This window comes from Lithobates pipiens, unplaced genomic scaffold (genome assembly GCF_037356315.1).
Source record: "Lithobates pipiens isolate NorthernLeopardFrog02 unplaced genomic scaffold, aLitPip1_a1.2 Scaffold_13, whole genome shotgun sequence".
NCBI classification, from domain to species: domain Eukaryota; kingdom Metazoa; phylum Chordata; class Amphibia; order Anura; family Ranidae; genus Lithobates; species Lithobates pipiens.
Genome location: NW_027507718.1, coordinates 439,369,666 through 439,386,787, shown reverse-complemented (window position 1 = coordinate 439,386,787; position 17,122 = coordinate 439,369,666). Strand labels below are relative to the sequence as shown.

Below are 17,122 nucleotides of genomic sequence, written 5' to 3'. Positions count from 1 at the left end.
AGCCGTAAAGAAAGCAAAACGCAGTCACCTCAGCTAAAGAATTGTTCCAGGTTTTAGATATACTTTAAGCGTCAGCATTTCTCCACAAAGCAGTATATACCTGTGTAGTTTTCCCAGAACCAGTCTCTCCAACTAAAACAAAGCTCTGGTTTCTGGTAAGAATATCTGTAAAACGCTCCTTGTACTCCCAGACTGGCAACTGAAGACGTTTTTTTAAGATCTCATAGTACCGCGGTGTGTGGGGCAGGTTGGTGAATGGATTGATGCCTTGAGGAAGCGCCGCTGGCTTTACAGTTGGGACACCACCGGCTATAAATGGGGTATTTATTGCGCTACGTGAATCCTTATCCTTGTCCCTATCCCTTTCACGATCTCTATCCCTGTCCCGATCTCGATCCTTTGATCTGTCATCTCTCTCCCGATCTCTGTCCTTCCTAAAATAAGAGGAGAAAAAAAAATATTTATTGAAAAGAAAAGATCAAGTGACCAACATATGCCATAGCAGGCAGAGTAAAGATGAGATTCCAGAGCATCAACACAACAGCGAGTTATAGCGTTTTTTTTTTTTTTTATTAAAAGCTGGTGCCTCCATAGAGAAAGGTAAGCAAAGAGTTAAACCACCTCTTACAAATACAATCTGACAACTTCAACCAGTTTGCAAGCAACAGCTCTTTTGTCATCAGTTTGTCCATCGGTCAATGGATGGTTGAAAAAAAAAACGGACAAACTTCATCCATTTTTTTTTTCCTTTGAAAAAAAACGTGACTGAACCGATGAACGAATGGTCCACGTGTGTGAGAGGGACCAACCCAGTGTTAGGCCACTTTCAGGCGGGGTGAAGGCCATCAAGCAGATCCTCCTGCTCAGCAGGGATCTCTCCGTGATCCTGGCCATGCAGAGCGGACACAGCCCACTGTTCTCTATGAGGCAGTCGGATGGAAACGGACTGCCTGTCCATTTACATCTGACTGTTAGCCAATGGGGAATGTATTCCCATCCATTTGTTTTTAGTGGACCAGAGTGGATGCTGGAAGGTGTCAGCAGACATGTGTCCGCTGCTCCATAGAGATTAGGTGGTCCGATCTGGTCCGCCTAAAATACAAAAAGGCAGACCCGTTCGGTCTGGTGGTGTGAAAGGAGCATGACTGACAAATATGCCAATTCATCAGCAATATTCTAGGAAACTAATAAATTATGGGGATTTCTTTACTCTAGGGATGGACAGGCATTGAAGCCATTCCATGGAGTTTAGTCTTCAGCCGGCAAGCAACCGGTGAGAAACACATGCTTCCACAGAGAGAAAAAAAATACGAGTTACTAGCAGCTGTAAATCTTTTGGGCATGATGCCAACTTTGTCTGCATCTCTATTTTGTGTGCATCTAAAGTAATCCAACATTATCTCAACTTGTGCAGATTGCAATTTTACAAAGAAAACCTATTACCGATTTTTGCCAAAGGACTATAAAAGGTCCCTCTTCGGCACTCCTGGTCCTTCCCTCCTGTTGAGTGCCCCCACAGCAAGCAGCATGTTATGGGAGCACCCGAGCCGAGCCACAGCTCCCTGTGTCCCTCTTTTCTCTCCTCATTGGCTGGCTGACTGATTGACAGCAGCGGGAGCTAAACAGCACTGCGCTGATCTCTCAGCCAATAAGGAGGGAAAGTCCCGAGCAGCCAGGACACTCCTGTAACATAGCAGGATTGAGATGTTCTCAGTTAAGTATTAGGGGGGCTGATGCATACAAGGCTTTTTATCTTAAAGTGGTTGTAAACCCTTACAACCAACTTTGACCTACAGGTAAGCCTAGATTAAGGCTTACCTGTAGGTCCAAGAAATATCTCCTAAACCTATACGGTTTAGGAGATATTTACCTGAAGGCAGCCACCGCTGTCTACAGCGCATCCGCTGTAGACAGTGACGCACAGGCGCACTGGGGCAGTCCGCAGATCGCGGCGATATGCCATGCGTGTCGGCTCCCATGCGCATGAGTGATGTCATTGCGGCTCTGGCGAATCACAGCGCCGGAGCCGCGAGACCTGGAAGTCGCTCCGGGATCCGTGGCAGCGACGAAGAGGAAGACAGAGGACCGCTTTGGGGGCTTCGTTCTCAGGTAAGTTATTCATAATGAGCTAGTATGCTATGCATAATAGCTCATTATGCCTTTGCCTTACAGGGTATGCTTTTAAAAAAAATATATATATATTTTGCATTTACTTCCTCTTTAATGCATCAAAATAAAAATACCTGTCTTGACAACCTTTCATTTTGGTTAAATTTTGCAAATCTTTCTTCCCAAGTTTAGGTTAAAATGTATTCCACTACATTTCTTTGATGAAAATAATCCAAATTAGTCTATAGGAAAGGTATAGAGGCCAAAAACTATGAAATAATGTAAAAATTTTATACAATGAAAAAAATACACACACTCCTTTATTATTTTTTTTAACATACTGTCACCAGTACAGTACAGTGTCATCATAACTGGTGTGGCAGCGATCAGGGATACGGACAAGTGACAGCATAAAAAAAGAAAAAAAAAGAAAAGTGATTTTTTTTTTTTACATGCACTTCTGCCCCGGAAGGATTTACCCCCTTAAAGACCAGGCCAATTTCTGTGATACGGCACTACGTTACTAGCGCGGTCATGCAACGTTGTACCAAAACAAAATGTATTTATGTGGAGGGAAGAATCGCAATAAGCATATATTGATTGGTTTGCACAAAAGTTATAGCATCTACAAAATGGGGATAGATTTTTGGCATGTTTATTATTTATTTTGTTAACAGTAATGGAGCTGATCAGCTATTTATAGGGAGGCTGCCACATTGCGGTGGACAGATTGGACATTTTTCTGGGACCAGTGAAATTATTACAGTGATCAGCGCTATAGCAATGCACTGATTACTGCAGGGATCTCAAACTGGCGGCCCTCCAGCTGTTGCAAAACTACAAGTCTCATCATGCCTCTGCCAGTGGGAGTCATGCTTGTAACTGTCAGCCTTGCAATGCCTCATGGGACTTGTAGTTTTGCAACAGCTGGAGGGCTACAGATATAGGCTGTGATTAACCCTTTCTATACCATGTGTTCTCCCTGGAGGTATTGCAAGTTCAATACCACAGGCTTCAATTTAATGAATTAGCTGTAAAATGCAGTCCATTTACAATCCTCATGCTGTCATCCAAATCAAGATTGTGAAGAACGGAGGAAAAAACCTGGTGGTTTTCCAGAATTTTGGGTTCAACAAGGTTAGTAACTCATTCTTCGCCCTCATGCACTTGGACACACTTAAGAAAACACCCATGCGAGGGCCACGTTTGTCCACACAGGAATGCACAAGCGTTCTGCACATCCCCATACAGATATTCCTATTCATGGTGACAGACGCAGCAGCTGCAAGGACAAATCTGCTGCTCCCAGTTTGACATCTGTGCGGGTCCCCAAACAAACCCCCATGGCTGTGTACATGCAGCTGCTGTATCTCAACAGTCATAAATAGGAATGCATGGAACACCCGAGCATCCCATGCAGGTATACGTGGCCCTTGCATAGGTCTAAGCCCACCCTCAACGAGGTCTTTCCGTGACAAATTTTTTCAGCTATTAAACATTCCAACCTTTGTGCAAAGAAGTGAATGGGTGGTGCCGACACTCTGGCAAAGCATTTTTATGGGAGGGGGTGCCTCATCGGAAGACAAAAATACTCAACATGCCTCTATTCCCAGGTATGCCAGGTAATCTGTTATGTGTCACAGTATAATTACCAAACCCCATGAGGGAGTCGATCACCAGAGAAAGGCACAAACACTGCAATTCGCCTCTAGGAAATCCCAGGAGCCAAGTTATGGCTTTTAGAACACACCGCCATCAACCGATGTTTCTTGGCTAATCTGCTGACTTGGCCCTCATCCAGATATTGGTTTTAAAATATTAAATCCAAAATCAAAAACGTCATATTACAGCTTACCAATTCTTAGATGCGATGGCTGCATTTTTTTTTATTGTCACCTGTCGATCTTGCAAGCAAGTTTGTTATTTTTCTACTTTAACCAGTCGCCACCCTGCCATTAGGGGTGCAACGGATCAAAAAAAAAAAAAAACTCACGGATCGGATCGTTCCTCGGATCAGAGTCACGGATCGGATCACAGGTCTAAGCCCACCCTCAACGAGGCCTTTCCGTGTCAATTTTTTTGGATCAAATAATTGAATTTGCAAAAACCTGTGAAAATTCCACCACCATAATATCCACAATCTCCCCCACTGTAGTATTGGCTGGGTTACGGCAGAGTATTGAGGGATGGCTGTCACAGAGCAGCGCTGTGGGCACTACAGATCCAGCCCACAGCTCAGCTTCCATCTGATCTCTCCCCTCCACTGTACAGATCAGTACAGAGAGGGGAGAGAGCAACCGGCATCATGACATGTTGCCGGTTTGTTTACAAGTGATCGCTCTGTCATTTGACAGAGCGATCACATTGTAACCGGCCTGGGTGTAGAAAGATGGCCGCCACTTTGGAGCCAGGCCGAAGCCGCGGCCTTTCCCAAGGCAGAGACCACGGATCGCGGCATGTGCCGGTCTAAGCGGAGTGACCCGTTCGGATCATGGATGACCTGTTGCACCCCTACCTGCCATAGTATATTTACTGCACCAAGGCAGCAGCTACAGACAGCAATATATGCTGGTACATCGGTTAGCACATGCAACAAGGGAAAAAAAATAGGAAAGACCTATACGTAGTCCAAAACGTGTGAAGAGAGAATAGGGCAGCCAGAAGTTTCTACTTGAAAAAATAAAGACAAATTGTAATCACATGTAATAGGCAATATAAAAAAATAAATAAATAAATCAACAACATTGTCATATCTAAAAGACATGCCCGGGTGTACAGCCACATCCAAAGTCAAGCACACTGGAATACCACATAAATCTAGGGTAACGAATATACCAGTTATAGAATGAAAAGCAGGGTGTGTGGGGTCTGAAGGTAACGGCCGTGGTGTCAGCCCTTACAACCCACAGTGGACATCTGAGCTCCTTAATTCCCCAAATGGACTGGATCAGCTGGGCAGGGAACTGTATGTCACAGCATACACCGATGTTCCTGCAATTGCTGATAATGAATGGAAAGCATGGGTAGAAGCAACAAGATCTCACGGCTATAAACCAATATAGCAAGTCATCGATGTAGGTATCGACAGTCCTGTGCATTGTAGGTGAGAGTTTATAGGTCTGGCTTATGGCAGACTATATTTGTGCATTTAGACGCATGCCAATCCAGGTGGATTGAGGCTAAACTAGTGCAGTGCCGTTAATGGGGGGTGGGGGGGAAGACACTGCCTCCAGGTGCAGCAGGTACCCTGATTGGGTTCACATTGGTCATAGCGACCATATGATTAGAATGTCAACAAAACAGTCATGAATGGCTTCCATTCATGACTGTTTTGCTTACCATTGTGATTGGCCCAGGTACCATGTGCTAGGTATGGGCCAATCACAGCACCCAGTAGCATGTGATTAGCTGTATCCAATCTCAGATAACAAGCAGTCCTTGATCTTCTCTAAAAAGGGAGAAAGATCTCTCTATTGAGGGATGTCCTGTAACCCAAAAATACTGCACTTCTTGGAACTTGTCCAGGTTGATCAGCCAACTGAGGGACCGCAGGAAATTCTGTGCTTCCTGCAAGTCCTTCTCCAGTTCCGACAGGATTGGGTGACAAAACAGCAGATCGTCCAAGTAGGGGGATCACAGTAATGGCCTTGGTGCACAGCGGGGCTAAAGCCTCTGCCAGGACATATAGTTAAGTAGTGGGTAAGGATGAAAAAAAAAAAAAAGACAAATAGTCCATCCAGTTCAACCTGTGTAGGAGTATCAAAGTCTATAATGATTTCTCATATCCCTGTATGTTGTGTCCTTTAAGATGTACATCCAAGTCTTTTAAAAAAAAGGTACTCACTGCAGCCACCACCAATTGTGGTAGTTCCACATTCTTATAGCCCTAACAGTGAGGAACCCCCTACAAAGTTTAAAAAGGTAAAAACGCTTCTTCAGACTCATTTTTGTGCCGTGTCCTTTTACACTCCCTGGACTTTGTAAAAATCCTCGGAGAGGATGCTAGTCCGAATGGCAGTGCCTGGAAATGAAAATAAAGAAATTCCAAATTCACTCTGACCGCCAGTCTGAGAAATTTCTCAAAATCTTGATGTATCAGGATATGCAGGTATGCATCCCTGAAATTGATCGTTGCCATATAGCAATCTGGAAAACATTAGATTTGTTATTGTGAAAATGGACTCCATACTGAAGAGTTTGTACTTCAGACATATGTTTAGAGGATGAAGATTGAGGATTAGCCTGAACTTGCCTTATGGCTTTTTGACCACGAATACGTGGCAATAAACTTCCTGGCAGCTTCCCCCCTGGGGCACCTGCATGAGGACTTGCTGATCCACTAGCTCCCATAAGAGCAGACTCCGAGCCCTTGCTTTTTGCTGATCTCTGGGTAAGGGGGGCGACAAGAAAACTGGAAGGGGAATTGAATGGAATTCCAACTTGTAGCCATTCTTTATTACCTCTAACATGAACAGGCTTGAAGTTCCCACGCTCCATTGTGGAAGGAAGTCCCCCAGTCATGCAGGAGTCATTGGGGCTTTGTGATGGTCTTATGATTGAATAAGAATCCTTCTCTTACTCGCCCCCTGTGACCTGTCCAGTGTTTTTTGGGGTAGCCCATCTTTCCTGTTGGGCCTGCTGCCTGTGGCCTCAAAAAAAAAAAATGTTTCCCCTTCTGCTTTCTTGCTCTTTTCTGGAATTGCCTTCTTGTCCTTGGTCCGCTCCAGTGCCTCCTGCAGACCCAGTCCAAAGAGATGATCACCTGAAAAAGGTAACCCACTCCGTTTCAGATTGGATACTGCATCCCCCTTTCAAGTCTTCAACCACACAGCCCTTCTTGCTGTGTTCACCAGTGCTGCTGACCTGACTGCCAGCTTTGCCGATGTTGCTGAGGCATCCACTAAGAAGCCAACTGCTTTAAACAGTAATGGGAATGACAGGCAGCTGTTGCCTGGACCAGCGCTCCAAGTTCTTGGCAATGCAAGTGTCTGCTAGGATTTGCTTTAGCCCAATGGAAGAGGTGTCCCAAGCTCTTCTTAGCAGTACATCCCCCCTTTTATCCATGGGGTCCTTAAGTGACCCTAGGTCATCAAAAGCCAAATCGGTCCTTTTAGAGACCTTGGCCAGCAATGCATCCAACTTTGGGATCTTGTTCCAGGGATGGGCCGTGTCCTTGTCAAAAGGGAACCTGCGTTTAAGACTGCCTGAGACGAATGGTCTCCTTTCAGGGTGTTCCCACTCCAGCAAGATTGACTACACTAGAGATTTGTGCACGGGAATACCCCGACCTTCTGTGCATTGGACCCTTGGTACATGAGGTCATGCTTAGAAAGTTGTACCAACTCCTCTCTAGTTTCCAAAGTGTCAAATAGCTTTGAGCAAATCCCCAACATGCTCCAGCGACAACCTGTATCTGGACCCCCTCGAGGAATCTTCTCCCTCTAAAACAGACCGAGTCTCTATCCCCATTATGATCCTAACAGAGACGGCATACGGGTAGCCCTGGATAGGGCCATTGGGGAACCCTGCATCGTATCCATGATACTTTTAAAGGATTGGAAAGTGGATGCATCTCATCCTTAACGGATGACATGCTGTCACTGAGTCATTTCTGACTAAAATACTAATGCACTCAGGGCAAAGAGGCTTTTCCAAACTCTGCTGTGCATGCGGCACATCTTCTAGGAGGCTGCATCTGGGCCTCGTCTTGGGCTTAAACTTAAAAGCCAAACACCTATGAGAGCCTGCCCCTGACCCTCACCACCACTGTGCTTGGGGTCAAAGTGCCCAGCCCATTACCTGTGGTTCCACACCAAGGGAGGGACTCTTGGTCAGGACCCCACCTCCCCAGTGTAGCCATGGCCATCCCTCACCATGCTTATCTGGGAGGTGTCTGTGCCTGAGGAACCAAAGTCTACTGCCTGGGATGCTGCAGCGCCCTCCATTTTTCCTTGGTGTACGCCACAGCCTCTGCTGGGTCTTCCACTGGACTTGAATGCCTGTCCAACCAGACGATGTGCCAGGAGACCAGAAACCTCGTCTCCCGAGCAGAAGCCCCGCCTGAGTTGCACACACATCCTCTCTGCTCCATACCCAGTACTACCGGGTGAACAGGCGCCCTCTCACAGCACCAGCCTAGGAACACACAGATGGGCACCACCCTCTGGACCGAGGGCCATGGACGAGAGGGGTAATGGAGGCACCGTCTCCCCTCTGACCAGGTAACTACCACAGCCTGGGGAAAAACCATCCCAAAATGTGCAGCGTGAAGGCACCGGGGGGCCGCCACATCCTACTCTGAGCTTACAGCAGCGGTGGGACCAGCAGCCCTACTCTTCCTTAACGGCACAGAGGAGCATTTGCAGGCAGAGAAGGCAATGCCAGAGGCTCGCTTAGGACAGCCCTGAGACATGGAGCTCCCCAAGGTTCCTAACGTGCTCCCTTCCCATTTGCCGGGAACCAAAAAAAATTAAGGTGGAGGCCTAGATGACAGCCTTTAATTGTGTGGCTGAACGTGTTTCCTGTCCCAGAGGGAGGAGCCCTATGTCTCACAGGCTGTCCTGGAAGAGAAAAAAAAAAGTTAAAAATAAATCAAAAATATTATTTTACATACCATCACCAGTGCTCCTGATCACTGCCACGCGTGTCATACAGATGCTGTACTATACTGATGACAGCATGTCAAAAATTGTGAAAACACTTTCAATTTCCTAATTTTCCAAAAAAATTGTGACAAAAAAAAATTACAACTTCAAAAAGCTCACCATGCCTCTTACTCAATACTTTGGACAGTTTACTTTCCAAAAAGGGAAAATGTTCACTTTCAGGGCTTAAAGAAATTAGATAAAGCCTGGTGTACTGGCGGCCTATCAATTTCCAAATATAACAGTTTGTGGACTCTATAACTTTCCTACAGACCAATTAAAGTGGAACTTTTTTTGACTAAAGTCCTGCTAGACAACTTCAGGCTGGCCCCTTTTGCAGGTGTAGCTATGTAAACATTAAGACCCCTTTCACGCTTTTCATTTGTTTTAGCGCCAAAAGTAGCACCCGTAAAGCACCTCTCAAGCCTCCCCAGTGTGAAAGCCCATGTGCTTTCACACTGGGGTGATGCGCTTGCAGGATGGGGAAAAAAAATAAAAATCCTATAAGCAGCATCTTTGAGGTAGTGCGGAAGCAGTATGCACACCACTCCTAAACCACCCCTACCATTGAAATCAATGGGCAGCGTTCCCGAAGTGCCTGCAAAGAGCAGCTGCACTTTTAACCCCTTATTTGGGGTGCAAAGCGCCCCTAAAAATCAGTGTTGCTTTACCGCTAACGATCGGGTGACCCGAGTGCGAAAGTAAATCCAGTAGATACGCTGGATTGTCCCGCTCTGCTCATGCTCCGTTGCTCTCAGGCACTGACGAAGTTGTAGAGGCCGAGTAGAGCTGCACAATTAATCGTCAAGTATCGATACTGTGATCTTGACTAAAGGGTTTCACAATTTTTTTAAGCAAAGAATTCTCTCTGCTCTTCTGAAGCCACAGTCCTCAAAAGAAAGAAGAGAAAAACTGGGCAGTCTGCCCAAAACATTCTAAACAAAAAACACACATTCAAAACAAAACATCAAAACATTCTTTATCAGTTGAACATAAGTATAAACATGGTAACAAGTTGTCAATGGAATAGACTATGTGTAAGTGAAAAAAGTTTAACCACTAAACCTTTTTCTGACATTTGTTGGTTTCAAGTTAAAGTGGTGTTACTACCAAAAAATAAAAAAGTGATTAAAAATCTTTAAAAAAAAAAAAAAAAAAAAATTTGAAAAAAATTTTTTTTTTTTTTACTCACCTCTAAATACCTGTTGCTAGGGGGTCCCTTGTAGTCTGTCTTCTTCCTTGCCCGTGCTGGTGACATCACTTCCCCTTCCCCAGATGACTGTGTGGCGTATCACGGCGCCCTACACCGCTCACGCATGCGCAGTGGGTGCCCGGCTGTGAAGCCGCAGCCGGGTGCCCACAGTATGAATGACGGCGCCGCGAGCGGAGCGGGGAATAAGGGGGGGCTTTGTTCTCCTGCATCGCTGGACCCTGGGACAGGTAAGTGTCCGATTATTAAAAGTCAGCAGCTGCAGTATTTGTAGCTGCTGACTTTTCATTATTTATTTTTTAGGGGCACCCCACTTTAAAATCATTTTTTCGGCTAGAAAATTACTTGGAACACCCAAATTATATATATATATATATATATATATATATTTTTTTTTGTAGATACCCTAGAGAATAAACTGGTGGTTGTTGCAATATTTTATGTCGCACTGTATTTGCGCAGCGGTCTTTCAAATGCAATTTTTTTTTTATTACTTTAAATTACCAATTTTTTTTTAAATTACTTTAAATAAAAAAAAAAAAAAAAAAAAAAAAAACACAACTGTAAAGTTAGCCCATTTTTTTGTACAATGTGAAAGATTTTACATTGTGAGAATCTTTTTATTCCAAGCAAAAAAAATAAAAAATCACGAGTCTCATTTTGGCCGGAATTGTGCAGCTCTAGCTAACAGCCATAAAGTAGAATTAAACCCTCTTATCCTTTACAGCCAAGAAAGCTTGATCTGCAACTGCCATAGTGCTGCACATGTCATCAGTTAGGACACCAGCCATTTAATGGTTTGACAGTTTGGTTGAGGACACAAGCAAATGTGACAGTTGGCAAACCCAGCATTCCAGGAATTTAACTTTTTTGAAATCATTTAAATTGAAGGGTTTAGCTCCGCTTTAGGATTTACAGCTGTTCAGGGGCTCTAGGCTTCAGCAAAACTGCCAGTGCCCGAAAAACGCTGCTTTATCAGCATTTTTTCAAGCGCTATTGGGGTGCTTTTCAGGCACTAAAGTGCTAAAAAATAGCGCATGAAAAGCGCCCTGAAACAGCCGCTGCTGTGTCTCCAGTGTGAAAGCCCTGAGGGCTCTCACAATGCAACGGTGTGCTTGCAGGGTGGTAAAAAAAAAAGTCCTGTAAGCTGAATCTTTGAGCGCTGTAGGAGGGGTGTATTTACCGCTCCTAAAGCACCCCTTCCCATTGAAAACAATGGGGCAGCGCTGCAAACCAGCCTGCAAAGTGCCCGCCTGCAGTGGCGCTTTGCGGGCAGTTTTAACCCTTTTTCGGATGCTAGCGGGGGTTAAAACTGCCTGCCTAGCATCCGCTAAAACAGTAAAGCACCGCTAAATATAGCGCTGCTTTACCGCCAGTAAGACCCCGGTGTGAAAGTAGTCTTAAGGTTAAAAGCGCCCACAAAGCGTCGCTGCCAAAAGCGCTTCCCATTGATTTCAATGGGAAGGGGTGCTTTAGGAGCAGTGTATTCACCACTCCAAAAGACGACTTTTTTTGATGCCCTGCCAACGCAGCGCCTCAGCATGAAAACACTCGGGCTTTCACATTGGGATTGCAGATGAGGCTTCTTTCAGACGCTTTTTTTTTTAAGGCTAAAGCACCTGAAAAACACCCCAGTGTGAATGGGGTCTTATTGGGGGTGGGGGTCGGGGTGTTAGATGTACTAACAGATTTAGATACACCAACAAATTGAAGAAGCCAAACTTCAGCTGACACTTTATAAATAGTAAGGCCCTGTTCACATCTGGCGTTCTGCGATCTTGGGCAGAATTGCTGTGATTCTCTCCATGATCCCAATTCCCAATTGGGTGGCAGTGCAGGACTCTGTTGTCAGTTTAGAAACAGTCCCAGCGACTTGAGCAATCAGATAGTGTGCGAAAGCCCACACCGTCGGATCTATGTGAGTTACGGACCTTGCAGCTAAAGGAGTAAATAAACAAAAGCTGATCATTGTAAGCCCCCCTCATTAGTAGTAAATGGTTTGTCTCATCCCTGTACACTGAAGCATACTAGACAGCTTATTAGAAAAGCAGATTTCCTGGCTGGATCACCAGGTGAAAAAGGAAATAACGCTTAAAAACGGACCACCACCTATTTAAAAGTCAACAGCTACAAAGAGTGTAGCTGTTGACTTTTAATAAACAGACACTCACCTGTTCCACAGTCACAAAAAATGTGACATGTCAGGGTGGTCACGAGTATTTAAAGCGAAAGTTCCATTTTTGGGTAGAACTCTGCTTTAAAAAAGGAAAAACAAATGCAGACACCACTACTAGGCATCAGTAAGCTGCAATATAATATAGGTCCGCTTTACCAACAAAATATTACAAAGAAAAGAAAAAACGTGTTTTGGATAGAATGAAGGGAGAATAAACATCGGTCAGGTTTGTATTGCTGTCTGTGGCACCCGTAGGGAGAGTCACCCTATTAGTTCTAGTGACTTATCAGCAAATGTCAAGATGTGGGGGTTGTCTCCAGAAAGGGGTTGTCACCTCATCCCTTTAATCATGAACACGTATTACACAGGTTCTGTGGCCGATTAAGGTGGTAATTAAACTCACTTTGTGCCTTATCTGCATTCAATTAGCCTCAGAACCTGTGTAATTCATGTGTGTTAGGGTTTAAAGGGATGAAGTGGCAACTCTACATCAGAACGGGAATAGAGAGGATCTCTTCCAATGGGGACACTAGTTCTGGTGACAACCTAGAATCCCCTCACTTCCTGTTTGGGTTATGGGACAGGAAGTGAAGGGGAATGGCTCCAATGGGACACACTATACGACAGACAAGCAATGTTCCTCCTGCAGTGTGTATAGAGGGAGGGGGCTCGTGGTCTGAGGGGACACTCACGAATCGCCCTCTCCTATGTACGCACACCAGATAAGAGGCCTGGTCCCCCTCAGTCACCATCGTGCTCCTAGGCCGCAGCCGGCACATTCAGGCCTCCGCCATACTCCAGCGCGGACAAAGAAAGCTCGCTTCTCCCTCCACCGCCCGCACTCACCCTTCTCTCTTCTTGCTCGAGGCATAGTCGTCGCCGAGATCTAACCGGTGGCGCTTCGACATGGCCGCTCCTTCTGCCGTCGCGGAGGTCACGTGTCCGTGCTGGGGCCGTACGGAGGAAGAAAGCGCGCCGGGGCACAGGGGGAGCGCGAGGAGGAAGGAAAGCGCATGCGCTGTTTCGCCCAAGGGAAAGGCGGGGCGGCGCAAACAGCGTTGGGTAAGAGAAGAAACGTGATTGGACGATACGTGACAAACTAGAAACCTTAGAATGGGAACAACGTTTGTCCTATCAGATGGAGGGCACGTAAGATGTCATCACGTCTGGGACGTTGCTTTATGTGTTTTGTGCTGTACCAGAGACGAGGAAGGGGGCGGTGCAAAGAAGAAGGGAAAGGCGTGGCAGGGAGGATAGGGGGCGAATCTATCAGTTATTGTAGAAGTGAGGCAGAGTGGTACTACACTAAGCAGGTGGTGGGTGTGGCTTCCAAACCCCCCCCCCACTTTGAATTAAGGGAGGGCTATTTTTTGCCATATGTGTCCTGTCTGGAAGATTTACTTTCACTTCCTGTCCCAAAACAAAACAGGAAGTGAGAAAATCCCGCTTAAAGAGGAAGTAAACCCCACCAAAAAAATGCTATTTTTAAAATATTTCTATGTTTATTAACATATCCAAGCAAAAGATATATTAATAACTCCAAAACGAGCGATGGAAGTACCTTCTTTAGTAGTTTTATTTTTTTTGTATCTTCCGGGTATCGTCCGCGCCATTCTTTGTGGGGTTTTCAGAAGCCGATGCGGACGTCACTTCCGCCCTTAGTTCGTATCCCTGCCGAAATCTCGCGCATGCATCGTAACCAAGCCTCGTTCTCAATTGCCGTTACTACAGCAACAGAGCATTGTTCAGTCACAAGGGGGAATATCAGGAAGACCAGAATAATTACAGCATCATGAGACTTCTCCTCTGTGTCATTCAGAGGAGAATCTCACGCACAGTAAATTCTAGGCAAGCAGGAAAGAAACAAATGGCATTATATAAATGCCGCCGTTGAAAGTGCATACTGCGCAATCGCGCATGATGTCATGAACATTAAAAAGATGATATAAATCATAACTACACAAGTAAGTGCACTTTCACAGGCAGCAATCAGCTGCCTGTGTTATGTAGTATCTGATAAGCTTAACTTGTATCTGAGGGTTTACAACCACTTTAACCACTTCCCGCCCGCGCTATAGCAGAAAGACAACTACAGTGCAGACTCACATTGCCGGGAGGGCATATATGGACGTCCTGTAATCCCGCACCCCTGCCGTGTGCATCTGCACAGGTCCATGATTGATGTGTCCTTCGGACACAGCTGATCACAGGTCAGGGTAAAGAGCCAATTAAAAAGTCAGCGGCGGCAAAAATAAAAATAAAATCAGTGGCGGCTGGTGCTCTAAATTTGGGGGGGGGGGCGCAAATGAACTGAAAAATACTGAAACAAAAACATCAATTGCAGCCACTGTGCCCCACAAATGAAGCCAACTGGGCTTAATCAATTGCAGCCTTTGTGTCCATGATATGCAGCCACTGTGCCCCCTGCCCGCCTGGCACTTACCCCATCATGGTGAGGGGTCAGGTGGCGAGCTGTGGGACATGTAGCGCGGCCGTCCGTGTCTTCTTCCTGTTCTGCACGACGGCCAATGCGATCGCCTCTACCTTCAGCCAATCAGGAACCGGGCCTCCTGAGTGGCTGAGAGACGCTTCTATGTTAGCAACACAAATATTCATTTGCATTGCTAACACACCTGGGTGCACTGCAATGGCTTTCGCTATAAGTCTGTATTGACCCCCAGACTGAAAAGCTGGGTGGTGTTGTGATCTGGTGAGTGGGGACACATGTGGGTAGTGTCTTGGTACGCCTAAAGTTTTTTTCTGCAATAGTTTGCACACCAGATGTGAAGCATTCTCTCAGTTTTTTATAGACTTCATTTTTTGTTGTATCCACTCATGATTGGTCTAGGTTTGTGAGCGCTGTATTTATGTATTTTTACTATTCCTGTTCTGATGTCAAACAAAAAAAACCTGACAGATTCTCTAATATCTCTCCACTGTACAAAACAAAAAAAATAAAAAATGCTTTTAGTTATACTTCCATGTGTCCGTATATTTTGTACTTTTTTTGGGAGGCACAGAGTTTCCCATTGCTCTGAAAAATCCCAAGCTCCTGGCTGCCTTGCTAACCATTTTTCTTTAGTACTTTGAGGCTATGATCAGTATGTAGTAAAGCCTAACTGTACCCAATGTTTTTTTTTCTTAATTTTGTTCAGTGTGGGGAGGTTTAAATTTTGATCTGTGTGCTCACTAGAGCGAGTTTCCCTCATTTCCTGTCCTTTTGACACCCATACAAGAAATGAAGGGGGTATGTAGTAAGTAAGACAGGAAAAAAACATTTCCCCACTGACCTAAAATGTTATCCGAGTCCCTGTTGTAGGGATTCCATACCTCTTTCTGTCCTATCAGAAAGTATAGTGACATTTCTCCAATGTTATGTACAACAATAAACCTGACAGATGACCTAACCCAGGGGTACCCAATTTACAGCCTATCGCTTGCCTTTATCCAGTCCTTGGCTTACTATTCCTCCCACTGGCACCAATGATGGAGCTCTATTCCTTCCAGTGACACTAATGATGGTGCACTATATTCCTCCCACTTAGACCAGTGATGGGGCAATATATTCCTTCCACTGTGACCAGCAATAGGGCTTTTATTCCTCCCACTGACACCAATGATGGGGCATTATTCCTTCCATTGACACCAATAATTGGACACTATATTATTCCCAATGATAGAGCACTATTCCTCCAACTGAAATCAATGACGGGGCACTATTCCTTCCAGTGACACCAATGATGGTGCAATACAGTGCCTTGCAAAAGTATTCGGCCCCCTTGAACTTTTCAACCTTTTGCCACATTTCAGGCTTCAAACATAAAAGATATAACATTTTTATTTTTTGTAAAGAATCACCAACAAGTGGGACACAATTGTGAAGTGGAAGAAATCTATTGAATTTTTTTAACTTTTTTAACTAATAAAAAAATGAAAAGTGGGGCGTTCAAAATTATTCGGCCCCCTTGCGTTAATACTTTGTAGAGCCACCTTTTGCTGCGATTACAGCTGCAAGTCACTTGGGGTATGTCTCTATCAGTTTTGCACATCGAGAGACTGAAATTCTTGCCCATTCTTCCTTGCAAAACAGCTCGAGCTCAGTGAGGTTGGATAGAGAACGTTTGTGAACCGCAGTTTTCAGCGCTTTCCACAGATTCTCGATTGGATTCAGGTCTGGACTTTGACTTGGCCATCTAACACCTTGATATGTTTATTTGTGAACCATTCCTTTGCAGATTTTGCTGTATGTTTGGGATCATTGTCTTGTTGGAAGATAAATCTCCGTCCCAGTTTCAGGTCTTTTGCAGAACAGGTTTTCATCAAGAATGGTCCTGTATTTGGCTGCATCCATCTTCCCCTCAATATTAACCATCTTCCCTGTCCCTGCTGAAGAAAAGCAGGCCCAAGCCATGATGCTGCCACCACCATGTTTGACAGTGGGGATGGTGTGTTGAAGGTGATGAGCTGTGTTGCTTTTACGCCAAACATATCGTTTTGCATTGTGGGCAAAAAGTTCGATTTTGGTTTCATCTTCATTCTTCCACATGTTTGGTGTGTCTCCCAGGTGGCTTGTGGCAAACTTTAGACGAGACTTTTTATGGATATCTTTGAGAAATGTCTTTCTTCTTGCCACTCTTCCATAAAGGCCAGATTTGTGCAGTTTACGACTGATTGTTGTCCTATGGACAGACTCTCCCACCTCAGCTGTAGTTCTCTGCAGTTCATCCAGAGTGATCATGGGCCTCTTGGCTGCATCTCTGATCAGTCTTCTCCTTGTCTGAGCTGAAAGTTTAGAGGGACGGCCAGGTCTTGGTAGATTTGCAGTGGTCTGATACTCCTTCCATTTCAAAATGATCGCTTGCACAGTGCTCCTTGGAATGTTTAAAGCTTGGAAAATCTTTTTGTATCCAAATCCGGCTTTAAACTTCTCCACAACAGCATTAGGGACCTGCCTGGTGGTTCCTTGGTCTTCATGATGCTCTC

The 17,122-nt window shown here is 45.1% G+C and overlaps 1 protein-coding gene across 1 annotated transcript in view; it reads right to left on the bottom strand.

The window, feature by feature from the left end:
• DHX15 (DEAH-box helicase 15) overlaps positions 1–13,163 on the bottom strand; it is a 57,428-nt gene extending 44,265 nt beyond the window's left edge. The window contains exons 1-2 of the mRNA XM_077477700.1: positions 12,986–13,163; positions 101–434 (exon numbers count right to left, since the gene is read on the bottom strand). Of these exons, the coding sequence (XP_077333826.1) occupies positions 101–434; positions 12,986–13,047 (396 nt within the window). The 5' untranslated portion in view covers positions 13,048–13,163. The remainder of the gene's footprint in view (positions 1–100; positions 435–12,985) is intronic.
• Positions 13,164–17,122: the final 3,959 nt, after the last annotated feature.